The sequence below is a fragment of the Gracilinanus agilis genome, chromosome 1 (genome assembly GCF_016433145.1).
Source record: "Gracilinanus agilis isolate LMUSP501 chromosome 1, AgileGrace, whole genome shotgun sequence".
Lineage (NCBI taxonomy): Eukaryota > Metazoa > Chordata > Mammalia > Didelphimorphia > Didelphidae > Gracilinanus > Gracilinanus agilis.
This window is the reverse complement of record NC_058130.1, coordinates 93178751-93192372: the sequence shown is the minus strand read 5'-3', so window position 1 is coordinate 93192372 and position 13622 is coordinate 93178751. Positions and strand designations below refer to the sequence as shown.

The following is a 13622-nucleotide window of genomic DNA, read 5'->3' as shown; positions in this document are numbered from 1 at the left end:
AGTCTGAGGGAAGGCACTGGAAAGAGAGGGAGGTAATGGGAAACTAGGGGAAGCACAAGAGGGCACAGTGCCAATGGGAGGGAACTACGGGGACCCTTGGGGGAGATGAGGAGAGACTCCAGGAGGAGGGAGTCAGGGACTCACCTGTGTGGATGGTGATGACTGAGGGGGGGCCCTGGTCAACACCCCGTAGGGCAGACACTGACACTTGGTATGAGGCCCCTGGCCGAAGTCCCACAATGTCAAAGGATGTAGAGTCTGCCGTCAGGGTCCTGGAAGACTCATGGCCTGATTCCAAAGAGGAATGAATCCCTTTAGAGATGCTGGTGGTCCGTGTGTTCTGACCTCCCCTACCCAATGGCCCTCTAAAGGTCCTTCCTTTGCCCATCCAGAACAAGCTCCTCTTCCTCCCCCCTCAATGCCCACCCATCTTGCCCTGCCCTTCAAACCCTCCTCACCACCACCCACCCACCCACTTCCCAACTAACCATCTCTCAGCCGCCAACTTAGCCGATAACCACTAGCTCCAGGGACTGACCCCCAGGATACCTGGACCCGGCCTGGCTCAGATGCTACCACTCGAAATCTGGGAACTCTGGGCAAGGGCTCCGGGTCTGTATGAACAGGGCAAGTGCTGATGGAAGACACTCCCTCCACCAGTCACACATTTGCCCACTTTATGGCCATAGCTAATCCCCACCCCCAAGCCCTACAGACCCCTCCCCACCCCAGTCTCAGCTATTCCAGGAGCTGTAGCGCCCCCAGAAGTCAGAGCCCTCAGAGGGCAGACATCCACACATCCCAGCCTCACCAAGCCGAACAGTGAGGATGCCAGGAGTGCCTTCTCGATTTCCTGCCAGGGCTGACACACGCACTACATAGCTTACACCGGGCTGGATTCTGTCTAGCTCAAAGCTTGTCTGCTCAGGAGGAAGCCTCTGTGTCTTCTCAGAGCCATCTAGGGGACCAGAGGAAGTAAGGCTTGGATACAGGGACAAAGATATGGGGACAGAGACCATCGCTGGACAGAAATACAGACACAGTATTCTGGATCCCTGGCACCCGGGGTAGGGTCATTCTGGGACAGCTTCTGAGTGAGGGAGCCAGTGAGAAGGGAACTAGAGGGAGGGAGGCCACTGGCTGAGGAGGGAGTGGACATCTGGCCCCAATGCCCAACATCCCCACTCACCTTGTGTGTTGCGCAGCACGAAACGGTAGCCAGAGACACTGGGCACAGGGCTCCAGACCACTCTTACCGATCGCCTGGATGGGGAGGCTTCAGCGACTCGTAAATCGGACACTCGGCCAGGAGCCGGTTCTAGCACTAGGTGGGAAGGGAGAAGTCCTTGAAATCCAGAGCTCTTCCCCCCTGGGCCCTAACAGGAGTGCCACTGATCCCCCCCACAGAGGACCCCTCTTTACTGTGTCCTCCCCCTGGGCCCACCCAGCTTACCAGTCTGAGAGATGGTGGCAGGTGTGGCGACTTCACGGCCCTCATACAGGGTATAGAGTGTGAGCCGGTACTCAGTGCCTGGCTGCAGCCCCTGAACCTGATAGCTAGTCACCTCCGTGGGCAGCACCACTGTCTGTGTTGGCTCTGAACCTGGCAAGGTAGGTTCAAAGGCCTGAACACTTGAGCCAGCCCTTTCTCGTGAAGCCATGCCAGGGATGCCAAGTCCCCCCCTTGGACTAGGACAGGGGAAGTGTCTCTTCTTCAGATCAGGGGCTCCCCAAAGTTAAGGGCCATTTTCTCTCCCTCAGAGTGTCCCAGAGCCCCCCCAGAGAGAGTCCCTGTCGATAGAGACTGTCTCCCTCATGTTCAGAACCAGGCAAAAGTCACTCTGGGTTGGCTGTATCAGATGGGGTGAATGGAATGGTTCAGGTCCAGGCCTAGCCTCTCCCCTTCTCAACACCCACCAGTGTCCCTTACTAACCGCTCACTCGTCTCCATTCCAGCCTATATCCCTGGGCTTCAGGGATGTGGGTCCAGAATACATGGATGGATGTGGGCCCCAAGATGACCGTCTGCAAGTTCTGAATGATGCCCATCTCTGGCCAAGGACACAGGAACGATTAGCTTCTCATAGAACATCAGACCTTTCAGCAAAATTTAGGTCTCCTCTTCCCTCAAAGGCACAGCCAAACGGAGAGCCCCGATACTGTTTCCCAACCTTACCTGTTCGTGCTGTCAGTGATGCAGAAGACCCTGGTGTCCGGCCATGCAGAGGGGTCACAGTCACCACATATTCTGTGTCTGGGCTCAGGCCCTTTAGAAGGGCAGATGTTTGGCCTCGGCCAATGTCCAGCTGCTGGGATGACCCACCTGGGAGAAGCAGGGATATTCTCAGTGCAAGACAAGGGGGATAAGAGGCTGGGTTGGGAGTGAGAAGGCACAACTGAGACAAATGACCACAAAGAAGGAGAATATTCCTAGGATGGTACGTCAGGGATCCCCCACTTTCCCTGACCCTCCCGTCTTACTCTCTAAACTTCTCCAGGTCACTCGATAACCACTGGCTCCAGCCACAGCCCGCCAGGCCACCAGGAGAGTATGAGCTGTGGCATTCTGGATGGAGATCATGGGCCCCTCCAGTGCAGCTGTGAGGGAGAAGGTGGCAAGGACGGTTGGTCTAGCTTGTAGGGTGAGATCAGAAGCAAAGGAGCCCAGTGAGGGACCTAGGATGGGGGTGGAGGGAATCTGGGAGTACACGAGTCCTGGGGAGGCATAGAGGTACAGGCTGGGGGAATAGGGGAGACTATGGGAGTCTGACACAGATTCAGACTGAAGGAAGAGTTAAGAAGCCTTGGGAGACCCCCAGAGGAAATCAGTGAGAGACATCACTCACCAGTCTGGGCAGTCCTACTCACAGCGTCCCCAACACTGTTGGCATACTGGGCAACCACTGTCACCTGGTATTCAGTCTGTGGCCGCAAGCCTTGCAGCCGGACCCTTGTCTCCCCTGCTGGTACAGTCACCTGCCCCCCACCAGAGAACAGAGAACTCAGTGTTGGCTGTTCCTCCTACCTCTGGGCCCCCCCCTCCCCGTTTGCTCCCAAACCTTCACTCCTCTTTGTTCCTCACCTCCTGCCGCTGGTCAGGCACAGGCTGCCCTAGCCCAGTGAGAGGGACATACTGGACCTTGTAGCTGATCACAGGACCACTAGCTGCTGTCCATTCAGCCAAGAGGGATTCACTGGTTGCCTGTGATAGCACCAGATCTCGGGGGCCAGAGTGGGGGCCCTCTGCTGCAGGGAGACAGAGGGGACCGTGACATCCATTCCCCAAAGTGACTGGCAGGCATGCTCAAAGGTCGATGTCGGGGCTTAAGTCTTAAGTACTTTAAATTGTGTAGACTAGGGTGCCATCCCAACTCAGGACAAGGCGGTAGCTGCCTTGGACTGGAGAGGCTGCAGGTGTAGCAGGAAGATAGAAGATTTGGGTCTGGGTTTATGATCCTGTGATCTTGACTCTGACACTTATCTTTTTGACTTTGGACAAGTCAATCACCCTAGCAGATCCTTTTCCTTGTCTGCAAAATGAAGAGACTGGATGATCTTGAAGGTCCATCTCAGCTAGAGATCCTATAATCCTAAGGATCCGGAATACCTGAATTACCTCCCTACCACATCGATCTGATCGGGTTTTGGGTTTTTTTTGCTCAGAAATCTTCAGTAACTCCATATAAACTCCTGAATAAAGTTCTGATTCCTCCCCCTGGATTTCAAACCTTCTATAAGCCTGGTTTCCTCTCCTCCTAGTCTTACCTCCTATTACCCACTTCCAAGCCCTATTTTCTATTAAGACTGAACTATTTACCATCCCTTGTCCACATCCCTCAGTATTCTACCTACATGCCTCTACCAAGGCGGTCCCTTATGCCTAGAATGTCCTTCTCTTCCTCTTTGTCCCCTAGAATATTACCTTTCATCTAAGGATCATAGACCTAGAGCTAGAAGGGACCTTGTGGCGGTTATTTAGTCATTTTCAGTCTTGTCTGACTCTTTGTGGGCCCCATTTGGGGTTTTCTTGGCAGATAATGGAATGGTTTGCCATTTCCTTCTCCAGCTCAATTTACAGATGAGGAAACTGAAGCAAACAGAGTTACACAGCTACTAACTGAAACTGGATTTGAATTCCGACCTTCCTGACATCCATGCCACTTGAGAGATCACCTAATCTAATCCTGTCGTTTTACAGATGAAAAAAATTGAGGACTGAGAGATTAAGTCACTTTCCCAGGGTCACATAGGTAGTTAAGTGATGGAATCTACACTAGACTAACTCAAAGGAAAAAACGGGCCCAGAAAGGGGGAAGGGCCCAGAGCTATGATGAAAAAGAATGTTGAATTTGGAGTTGGAGTAACTGGTCTCTAGAACTCTGGTTCTTTGACCCGGCCACCCATGTGACCTTGGCCTTGTCATTGTTCTCTGGAAGTATTTCTTCATCTGTAAAAGGTCTAGACAGTCTCAAAGATCCCTTCCATATTTAACTCTACAACCCTAAGTAACAGATACAAGGTTCAAACCCTACGAGGAAGGCAACACAAATGTCTTTCTCTGTTGGTAAGTAAAGGAATCTGCTTGAGACTTGATTTTCAGGTAAGGGATGTAAGGCCCCTGGAGCTCTTCATGTTTGTAGATTCTCTCCCTACAGACTGCAAGCTTCCATTTAGTCTAAATTTTTGTATCTCCCCTGATACCAAGTAATCCCAGTGTTCTGCTTACAGGAGGCACTGAAGAATATACTAGTTGACATTCAAGTTGGCACACAAGCCTAGACCCCTTCCTGATTCTCACACTCTCCATTTGAGTGAAGTGAGGAACGTATTTTCGGGCAAGGAAAGGAAAAGAATCCTGATGGTGGAAAAGAGAAGATCCCTTGGTCATTTAGTAGAAACTGGGGAGCTCTCAAATAGGGGTACTCACAGGGTAGGATCTGGGGGGTGCCCCCTGTGGTGGTGCAGACTCGACGGGACACAAGGGGCAGCAGGGTGCTGAGGATGCTAAAGTCATTGACGAAGTAGAAGAAAACATCTGGTGGTTCTGAGGCTGCCCTTCGAAGCTCTCCCTGGTCAGCATTCTTGATCCCTGGGCATCAGGAGGGAAAATTTCACTCCAGCGGCCCTGTGCCCCTCCCCTCAGGCACCTCCACAGCCCTACTCACCCACTGCAAACACCTTCACTCCCTGCCTCTTCAGCCTCTGAGCTGCTGGCTCCACCTGGTCCTGAGACTTTCCATCAGTGATAAGGATGCAAACCTAGGGAGAAGCAGAGGAAGGTGGGATTAGGGTTTGCGGTGGAGTCAGCCAGGTCCAGGGGATAAGGGGAAGATATACCCAGGTAAGGGGTGAAGGGATGGAAATAGCCAGTAGAGGCCAATAAGGCCAGGGATGAGTGGGTCAGGGTTAGGGCCTGGAAGACAGAGGAGGGCAGAGTCAGAAGTTAGGGTCAGTCAAAATCTTGGAATAATCAATCACTCAAATCTTGGAATAATCAATCTCTCAATGAGCATTTTTTTAAACCTCTACCTTCCATCTTAGAATCAATACTACATATTGGTTCCAAGGCAGAAGGGCAGCAAAGGCTAGGCAGTAGGAGGTAAGTGACTTGCCCAGGGTCACATAGCTAGGATCAATGAGCATTTATTAAGTGCCTACTATGTGCCAGGCACTAGGAATTCAAAGACAAAAATGAAAAAGTACTTGTCCTCAGAGAGCTTACAGTCTACTGAGGGGACGCACAGAAAAATGACTATAAAATGAAGAGGAAGTGAATGTAAGAACATTTAGAAGGAAGAGCTAGCATTTAGAGGGGTCAGGAAAGACTTCATATAAAAAGCAGCCCTTTGAATGGAGTTTTCAAAGAGATTCTAAGAGGTGAACTGAATGCATCCCGGGCCTGGAGGACAACCAATGGCACACAGATGAGAGGGAGAGTGTTGTAAAGGAGAAATACTAAAAAAGCACTTTGGTGGAGTAATATAGAACAAGGCTGGAAAGGCAGGATGGGGGCCAGACTGTGAAGGAGTTTAAATGCTAAAGATGAGAATTGTATGGATCCCAGAAATAAGGAGGGCCTCGGGAGTTTCATTGAGTAGGAGAGAGACATGGTCAGACTTGTGATTTAGGGCAATTACTTAGGTATCAGTGTGGAGGATGTAGGGGAGTGGGGAAGGCATTTGAGACAGGGAGACCAATTAGGAAGCTGTTGTAATAATCCAGGACAGAAAAGATGAAGGCCTGAATTAAGGTAGTGGCTGAGTGGGCAGAGAGAAGGGATGTTGTAGGGTTAGAATCGCCAGGACTTGTCAACCAACTGGATATTGAGGGGAGGGGAGAAGAAAGGGACAAACAGAGAGAAAGAGTCAGAGAGAGGGAGGGAGAGAAAAGTGTCAAGGACGATTCTGAGATCTTGAACCTGAGTGACTGGAAGAATGATGGCAGACATGGTGAAGTTCAGAAGAGCAGTGGGTTTGGGGGGAAAGTGATGGATTCTCTTTTGCATCCATTGAGGTCCAGATACCTATGGTCTATCCAGTTGGAAATATCTAATGGACAGTTGATGATGGGGGACTCCAGCTCAAAAAAGAGATTAAGGCTAGATATATATGCTAAATCTCTATATCTCCCCATACATGCATAGATAGAGATCTACAGATAGAGAGAGAGATCTGTCATCTGCAGAGGCATGATAACTAATCCCAGGGAAACAAATGAGGTCATCAAGTGAAAAAATATAGAGAAGAGGCATAGGGCAGAGCCTTGGGGTAGCCCACAGGTAGGGGCATGATACAGATAATGATCCTGCAAAGGACTTAAAGAAAAAGTTGCTGGGTAAGAGGAGAATGAAGAGAAAGCAGAATCACAAAAACCAGAGAGAAGAGAGTATTCCATTGGAAAGAGTGGTCAAGTGCCAAATGTTCCAGCAAGTTCAATAAAGATGAGACCTGAAAGACCATCAGACTTGTGGGGTAGGAAATTGCCAGTAATTTTGGAGAGAGTAGTTTCAGTTGAGTGATGAGATTCGAAGCCAGACTGTCAAGATAGAGCCAGCCAGGTTCAAGAGTCAGAGTCAATTCATGTCAGGAGAAGAGATTCCCTTGGGAAGCCGGGAGGAATTCTAAGAAGTGCAGAGACCTGGGACAGAGATCAGAAGTAAAAAACTGGGGGACTAGGTTGAGGCTCACCTTGGGGACACCAGGCCGGGCAAGCTGAGGCAGAAAGATATGGTCTGCAATGTGTCTGAATCCAGCCCCAGTGCGAGTGTTTCCTCCCTTGTAAGTGAGCTCACGCACTGCTTGGACCACATCACTGCCAGAACCATAGGTATCCAGGCCAAACTCAGTCCTTGAGGAAAGAAGGAAAGGAGGGGGCATGGGTCCAGTGAGGAAGAGAGGCTTCTATGAGCCTCTGAAGGCTCCTCAGGGATTTGAGGGTTTCGAGGTATCTAGGAGTCTCTGGGAATTTCTAAGGTCTTTGAGAGTCTTTGGAGCCCAGGGAGATCTTGGAGGAAACACTGGGGGTTTCTGGGGATCTATGAGGGCCCAGGCCTCACCGTGGGTCATCGCTGTACTGCACCACACTGAATCGGACACCAGAAGCCCCTATGACCTCAGTGAAGGGAAGCACCAGCCCCTCCATGAAGGCCCGGACTTCTCGAAAGTTGTTTCGGCCAATGGAGGAGGATCCATCCAGCAGGAAGACGATGTCAGCAGCATAGAGGTTGGTGCAGGTCACTAGGGGCAGGGACATAAGCTCATGGAATTCAGGAGATACCAATCAGTGGGATGGAAAGGGCAGCTTCAGGAACTGGGGAGATGCACAGAGGTAGGACATGGAAGATGACAGGACACCGAGGTCAGGAAGCACACGGGGCATCGAGAAACATCTTGGGACTCTGGACCGGGGATCCAGGAGCATTGGACAGGGAGGGTTGGGGTCGGTGGAAGCCATGGGTAATGGGAGACACAGGGAAGAACAAAGAACTTTGAATGACAAGTCACAGAAGGCGCTGGACATGGGGAAGAACAAAATGTGGAGGACATGGGGAAGAACAAAATGTGGAGGACATGGGTCCTTCCCCTACCCCCCCCCCCCAGGCTACCGACATTCTGCCCCTGGCCCAGCCTATTGGCCAGAAGGGAGGCTCTTTGCCAGGAAGGTCCCTGGGGGTGGGGGGTCCTGGGAGGAATGGGAGCAAGAGAGGAAGCAGCCCTAACACCCTTCTGGCCCCAGAAGGGACAGGGATCCACCTGCCAGTATAAATCAGGAGCTGAAGGTAGAAGGGAGCATGAGAGACCTGGGGCTGGGGCTGGGCTGGGGCTGGGCTGGAGCAGGGTGTTTGGGAGTAGATCTCTCCCCTCCTCCCAGGCCTGTGGGGAAGGCAGAGGTTGAGGAACCCAGAGTTCAAGAGGGGTTTAGAGGGACTAGGTGTGAGCAGGGCGGGAGGTCTGGGACCCTGTCCATACCTCGACCTCTCTCCGCCTGTCCTTTCACGGGCAACCACAGGGTTCCGATGACCACAGCAGTGAGCAGGAACCACAGCTTCATCCTGGGGGGACAACATTGGAGCCGAGAGCTCAGGCTGCTTTCTAACAGCCTCGCTTCCAGTCCGTCCCTCGGGAAAAAGGGGGAACTGGACTCCAGACCCCTAGGATCCCTCCGAGCTCCGATGCTCTCCTCGGCAGCCCCTGACTGTCCCCCTCACCCCACACCAGGTTGGCGTCTGACTCGGGAGGGGAGCGGGACAGGTAATAGCAGAGCCCACTTCTCCCCTCAAATCCCCAGCAGAAGTTGGGAAGGATGTAGACTGGACCCCTGACCGCCCGCCCACCCCAGACCTCCGTTAGGGGCTTTTTCTTCAAGGGAGGAGGGGTGGAAAAGAGGGTGGGAAGAATCTGGATACACTTGGGAAGCTCGAGGTGCCCAGAAGGGCAGCAGCAGCAGCAGCAAGAAGGAGGTGGAGGGCTGGGCTTCTCGGGGGTTCTTTCTGGCTGATGGAGAGGGGGATTTCTAGAAGAGGGAGCTCTCTCCCAGAGGAGTGTGCGTGGGCTCCTCTCCCAGAGTCCTCCTCAACGAGGGTCTCGCTCTTTCTCTGGGGGAGTTTCCCAGGTTCCCTCCCTGGGAGGCTCTTTGCCAGGAGGGTCCCTGGGGGTGGGGGGTCCTGGGAGGAATGGGAGCAAGAGAGGAAGCAGCCCTAACACCCTGTAGTCACGTCCCGGCCGGCCGCCCGTGGAGTCCTAGGAGACGGGGAAACTGAGATCCACTCTGCTCCACGCCCACCCCCCGGGCCTGGGTTACCTGGAGCTGTCCATCCGTCTGGGGCCCGGTAGGGCCAGCTCTGTCCTTCGGCTGCCCCCGCCGCCTGCCTCTGCTGGAGAAAAGTCCCCGAGATCCCGCTGGGCGGGGGCGGGGAGGGGCGGGGCGGATCCATGCAGGCCGGCCCCCAGCTCAACACACCGCCCAGCTTCTTCCCTTGGACAAATCCCGTCCCAGTCGCCGCCGCCGCCCCGGGAGGGGGCTGGCTTCCCTCCTCTACAGACCCCATCCTGCCTCGGGCCAGCCTGGGCCGGGGAGGGAGGTCTGTCAGTGGCCCAACAAGTCCCCTCCTCGGACCTGGTCCGCTGCTCGCCACTCAGCCAGTTCAGGGATGGGGTTCTCTCCCCGCGCTCTCCCGGCCCCAAACTCTCCCTGCTGAACAGACCCTTCCCCGCCCCTCCCCCGGGGCTTGTGGGGAAGAAGGGGTGGTCAGAGGGAGGCCAGCTCTCAGAGCGAGTTTCACCTTTGCAAAGGCAACTTCTCTATAAAATGCGGGCTTAACCAAAGACACACTTTAAATGTAGTCTCCGGGTCCTGGTCAAGCATTTCAAGTCCCCCTCAAATCCCACGTCCTCCAGGAAGCTTTCCTTGGTTTTCTCCTCTGCCCCCTAACTCTCCCCCGGCCCAGGACCCCTCCCTCCTCTGACATCCGACACAAGTGAAACCGTCCTGAAAACTGCCCAACCCTGACCCCTAGAAACTGGCCTCGGGGACCCCGACTATGAAGTGACTACATGGGATAACTAGGTTGGCTTCCATCTCCTTTTCAGTCCAGCCCAGCAGGAGGCTTGGAATCAGAAGACCCGGGTTCCAATCCTGCCTCTAACCCTTAGGTGACCCAAGGTAGGTTGCTTCACCTGAACATCTGTTACCCAATCTGGATAGAGAAAAATTACTTCATAGATATGTTAACATGGATACGATTATGACAAGACCTTTGTTGTAGTTTGGTCGTGTCGGGCTTCTCATGACCCCATTCGGGGTCCTCCGCATTGATTTTTGGTTTGCCATTTCCTTTTCTTGTTCATTTTACAGAGAAGGAAACTGAGGCCAAGAGGGTTAGTGACTTGCCCAGGGTCACACAGCCGATAAATGTCTGAGGTCGAATTTGAACCCAGGAAGATGAGTCTTCCTAACTCCAGGATGGGCACTCTATCCATCGAAGCCACCTAGCTGGTCCTATGAGAGGAAGAATGAGTAGTTGGAACTCATTGAGTGCCAACATGGCACATTGGGAGGTGCCAGATTTGGAATCTGAAGGTCTGAGTTCAAATCCCAGCTCTACCCTGTACCATTGACTTCCCGCTCTGGACCTGGACCTCTTCTCTGTAAATGAGGGGGTTGGACAAGGTGGCCTCTAGGGTCCCTTTTGCTCTAAACCTATGATCTGAAGGGCACGGGATGGGGTTCTTGGCCTGGGAGGCAAGTAGCAGTCCCAAAGACAGCAGGGCCATTGGATTTTGTGGGTCTGGGATGGTTTCAGGAGGGATGGAGGTTACAGCTGGAGGTGACTCACATCCAGTGCCCTCCTCTCCCAAGTCACAAAAAAAAAAAAAAAAAAAAAAAAAAAAACCGCAGACAAGGCCTGGGGGCAGGCAGGGAACCTTTTCCTTTCTCAGACACAGGAAGGGGGGAGGGTAAGCCTTTGGGGAATTGGAAGGAGGGAGAATGCCTAGTTAGAGCTTCAGCCCAGTCAGAAATAGTCCAAATCCATTCTCTAGAAGTGAAGACTGAGGCTCTAAGCAAAACAGAGCCTATGACTCACCTTAGGAGCTGGCATTGATCTGGGGGGGGAGTCTAGAAACCACCCTGGACACCTGGAAATCCTGCAAACCCACCCCTCCCTAATAGACCAATGGCAGAGAGAATGGAGGGAAGGGGGAAATCAGTGGCAGAACTGGAACAGGGATCCTGGTATGTGGGCCCCCCAAAGAAGACAGGGCTCCTGAGGTGTGAAAACTATATGGATAAAGCCGCATGTATGCATGGCACACACCACTCCAGACCTGTGTGTCACAGCCCCCCTCCCAAGGTCCCCCTCAGCCCCTTCTAGACAGAGGATGCCATCCAGCTGTGTCCCTAGAGGAGGCAGGGGGCCGGGGGTGAGGGAATCACCCTTCCCAGATGGAAAGAGGATGGACCACCCACAGGGACAGCTCACTGCAAAGGAATCTCCCCAGCAGCAGCCCATCTGGGGGTGGTGGCACATATGGAGGGACTTCAGGGCAGGAAGCTTCAGGCTACCCTTAAAATGGCCCTAGTCCAATAAATTAGTCCCAGTCTTCAGGTCAGCCCAGGCTCACTCGGCATCCTTCAGTGTGTACACAGAAGAAATTTGTTCCCCTCTTTCATAGATTTCAGAACTGGAAGAGCCCTCGGAACTTTAAACTCAAGATCACAGTATTAGAGCTGGGAAGGGAAATGAGAGGTCGTCCAGTTGAAACCCTTTCCATCTATCCTTTATCTCTATCTGTCTGTCTGTCCAACCGTCCATTTATCTATCTATCCATCTATCTGACTGTCTATCTGTCTATCTGTTCGTCCATCCATCCATCTATCTATCCATCCAAGTATGTCTATCTCTCTATCTATTTGTCCAACTGCCCATCTATCTGTCCATCTATCTATCTATCCATCTATCTGTCCGTCTGTCCATCTATCCATCTATCTGTCTGTATATCTGTTTGTCTGCCTACCTGTCCATCTATCTATCTATCCATTTATCTGTCTGTCTATTTATTATCTTTTCCTTTTATAAAGGGAAAAACTGAGGTCATGAGGAAGAGTCACTTGCCCAAGGTCACACAGCCAATGGTCTGTGTCAAAATTCTGCTTCACACATTTATGGGCTGTTTGACCTTGGGTAAATCACTTACTCCATCTGTTCTGTTTTCTTGTCTATAAAATGGGGATATAATAGCACTACCTCACAGAGCTGTCATGAGGATCAAACCAAATCTGCAAACTTTGGGGGGAAAAAAGAAGAAACTATTATTCCCATATATTACAGGTATATGTTGATTAGTATTCTTCAAGGCAGATCTGGGACTAGAACCTGAGTCTCCTTATTTCCAGCCTCCAGGCTTTTTTCCACCACATTATCTGCCATGCCTTTACTGTCTACAGCTCTGGTCCCAAGACATTTGAATCCCTCTCTAGCCCTGATTTCTAGGCAAAGCTTCTCCATTGATCTGCTGAGTATCTTCCAGCACTTGATAACGGAATCAGCTTATTTCCAATACAGCCTAGTGGTACTACCATTCTACCAGGCTTGAAACCCCCCAAATTTCTGCCTCCTCCATTGCTAGTCTCAGGCATCGAATCGCTGGCCAAGTTCTGTGGACCGTTGCCTTGCTTCTAGTCTTGGGGTACACAGGTCTTGAGGAGCAGTGCCAGGATTCAAACCAAGCCCTCTGACTCCAACCCCTCCACTCTTTCCACCACACAGTACCGCCCTTTCCAGACAAGGGGAAGGAGCAGCCGAATATTCATGCCAAGGGAAGCTGCTTCTGTCTTGGCACAGGACCTACTCGGAGCCTCCTGAGGAAGTGGAATATGTTGGAGAGCCAGCCCCAGCTCCCCCAGAATCTACAGTTTCTGGGGGACAAAGGTTGGGTTGGGGAAGCCACTGGAGCCTTCACTGCCAGGTATCCCTCAGAGACGAGTCAGCACCTGCCCAGCTGCCACCTGGAGATGGCTGCTCTCCGCCTGCCATCACCTGCCCTGTGCCTCCCTATGCCTGGGCCTCAAGCCCACACCTTCCAGACCCACACATAACTTCAGGGGAAAGGGTGGGGAAAGCTGGCCCAGAGCCAGGGGGCATGGAATCTCTGGTCTGGGGGGGGGGATATTGGGATGCCCGTTCAGTCCAGGCCCAGGGATGGGGGAGCAACCCCTACTGCTTCCTCCTCCTGTCCAGGGGTGGGATAAGGAGGTGATGTCAGGCAGGTGGTGGGGAGAGCTGCTCCTATGGAATTGGCTACCCACCCTTTCTCCCCTCCCCCAGCTTCCTTTTCTCTTGCATGCCAATGCTGTATGAGAAGGAAAGGAGATCGAGACATATAAGGGCATATTAAGTGCCTGAATGCCCAGTCCCTACAAGTGCAGTACTCCACTAGGGCTAGACCCAAGTAAAGAGCCCCAACACAGAATCACAGAATCCTCCCCCCCCCCCAAAAATGGAACCTGTACAAGAATCTCCTCTATGATATTCCTGACAAAGTGGCATTTGGCATCCAGTAAACTGGCTCCCAAGGCTTCCCAGCCCATTTCTGCCCAGTTCTGACAGGAGAAAGCTTTTTTTT

General features: G+C 52.5%; 1 protein-coding gene across 1 annotated transcript in view; it reads right to left on the bottom strand.

The window, feature by feature from the left end:
- The window catches only part of COL7A1 (collagen type VII alpha 1 chain), a 49668-nt gene extending 41118 nt beyond the window's left edge, over nt 1-8550 (bottom strand). Inside the window, exons 1-15 of the mRNA XM_044676881.1 lie at nt 8469-8550; nt 7556-7736; nt 7188-7347; nt 5166-5259; nt 4928-5089; nt 3083-3246; nt 2847-2976; nt 2482-2598; nt 2177-2323; nt 1935-2051; nt 1445-1603; nt 1190-1318; nt 812-958; nt 489-614; nt 145-288 (exon numbers count right to left, since the gene is read on the bottom strand). Of these exons, the coding sequence (XP_044532816.1) occupies nt 145-288; nt 489-614; nt 812-958; nt 1190-1318; nt 1445-1603; nt 1935-2051; nt 2177-2323; nt 2482-2598; nt 2847-2976; nt 3083-3246; nt 4928-5089; nt 5166-5259; nt 7188-7347; nt 7556-7736; nt 8469-8550 (2059 nt within the window). The remainder of the gene's footprint in view (nt 1-144; nt 289-488; nt 615-811; nt 959-1189; nt 1319-1444; nt 1604-1934; nt 2052-2176; nt 2324-2481; nt 2599-2846; nt 2977-3082; nt 3247-4927; nt 5090-5165; nt 5260-7187; nt 7348-7555; nt 7737-8468) is intronic.
- Between the last annotated feature and the right edge of the window lie 5072 nt (nt 8551-13622).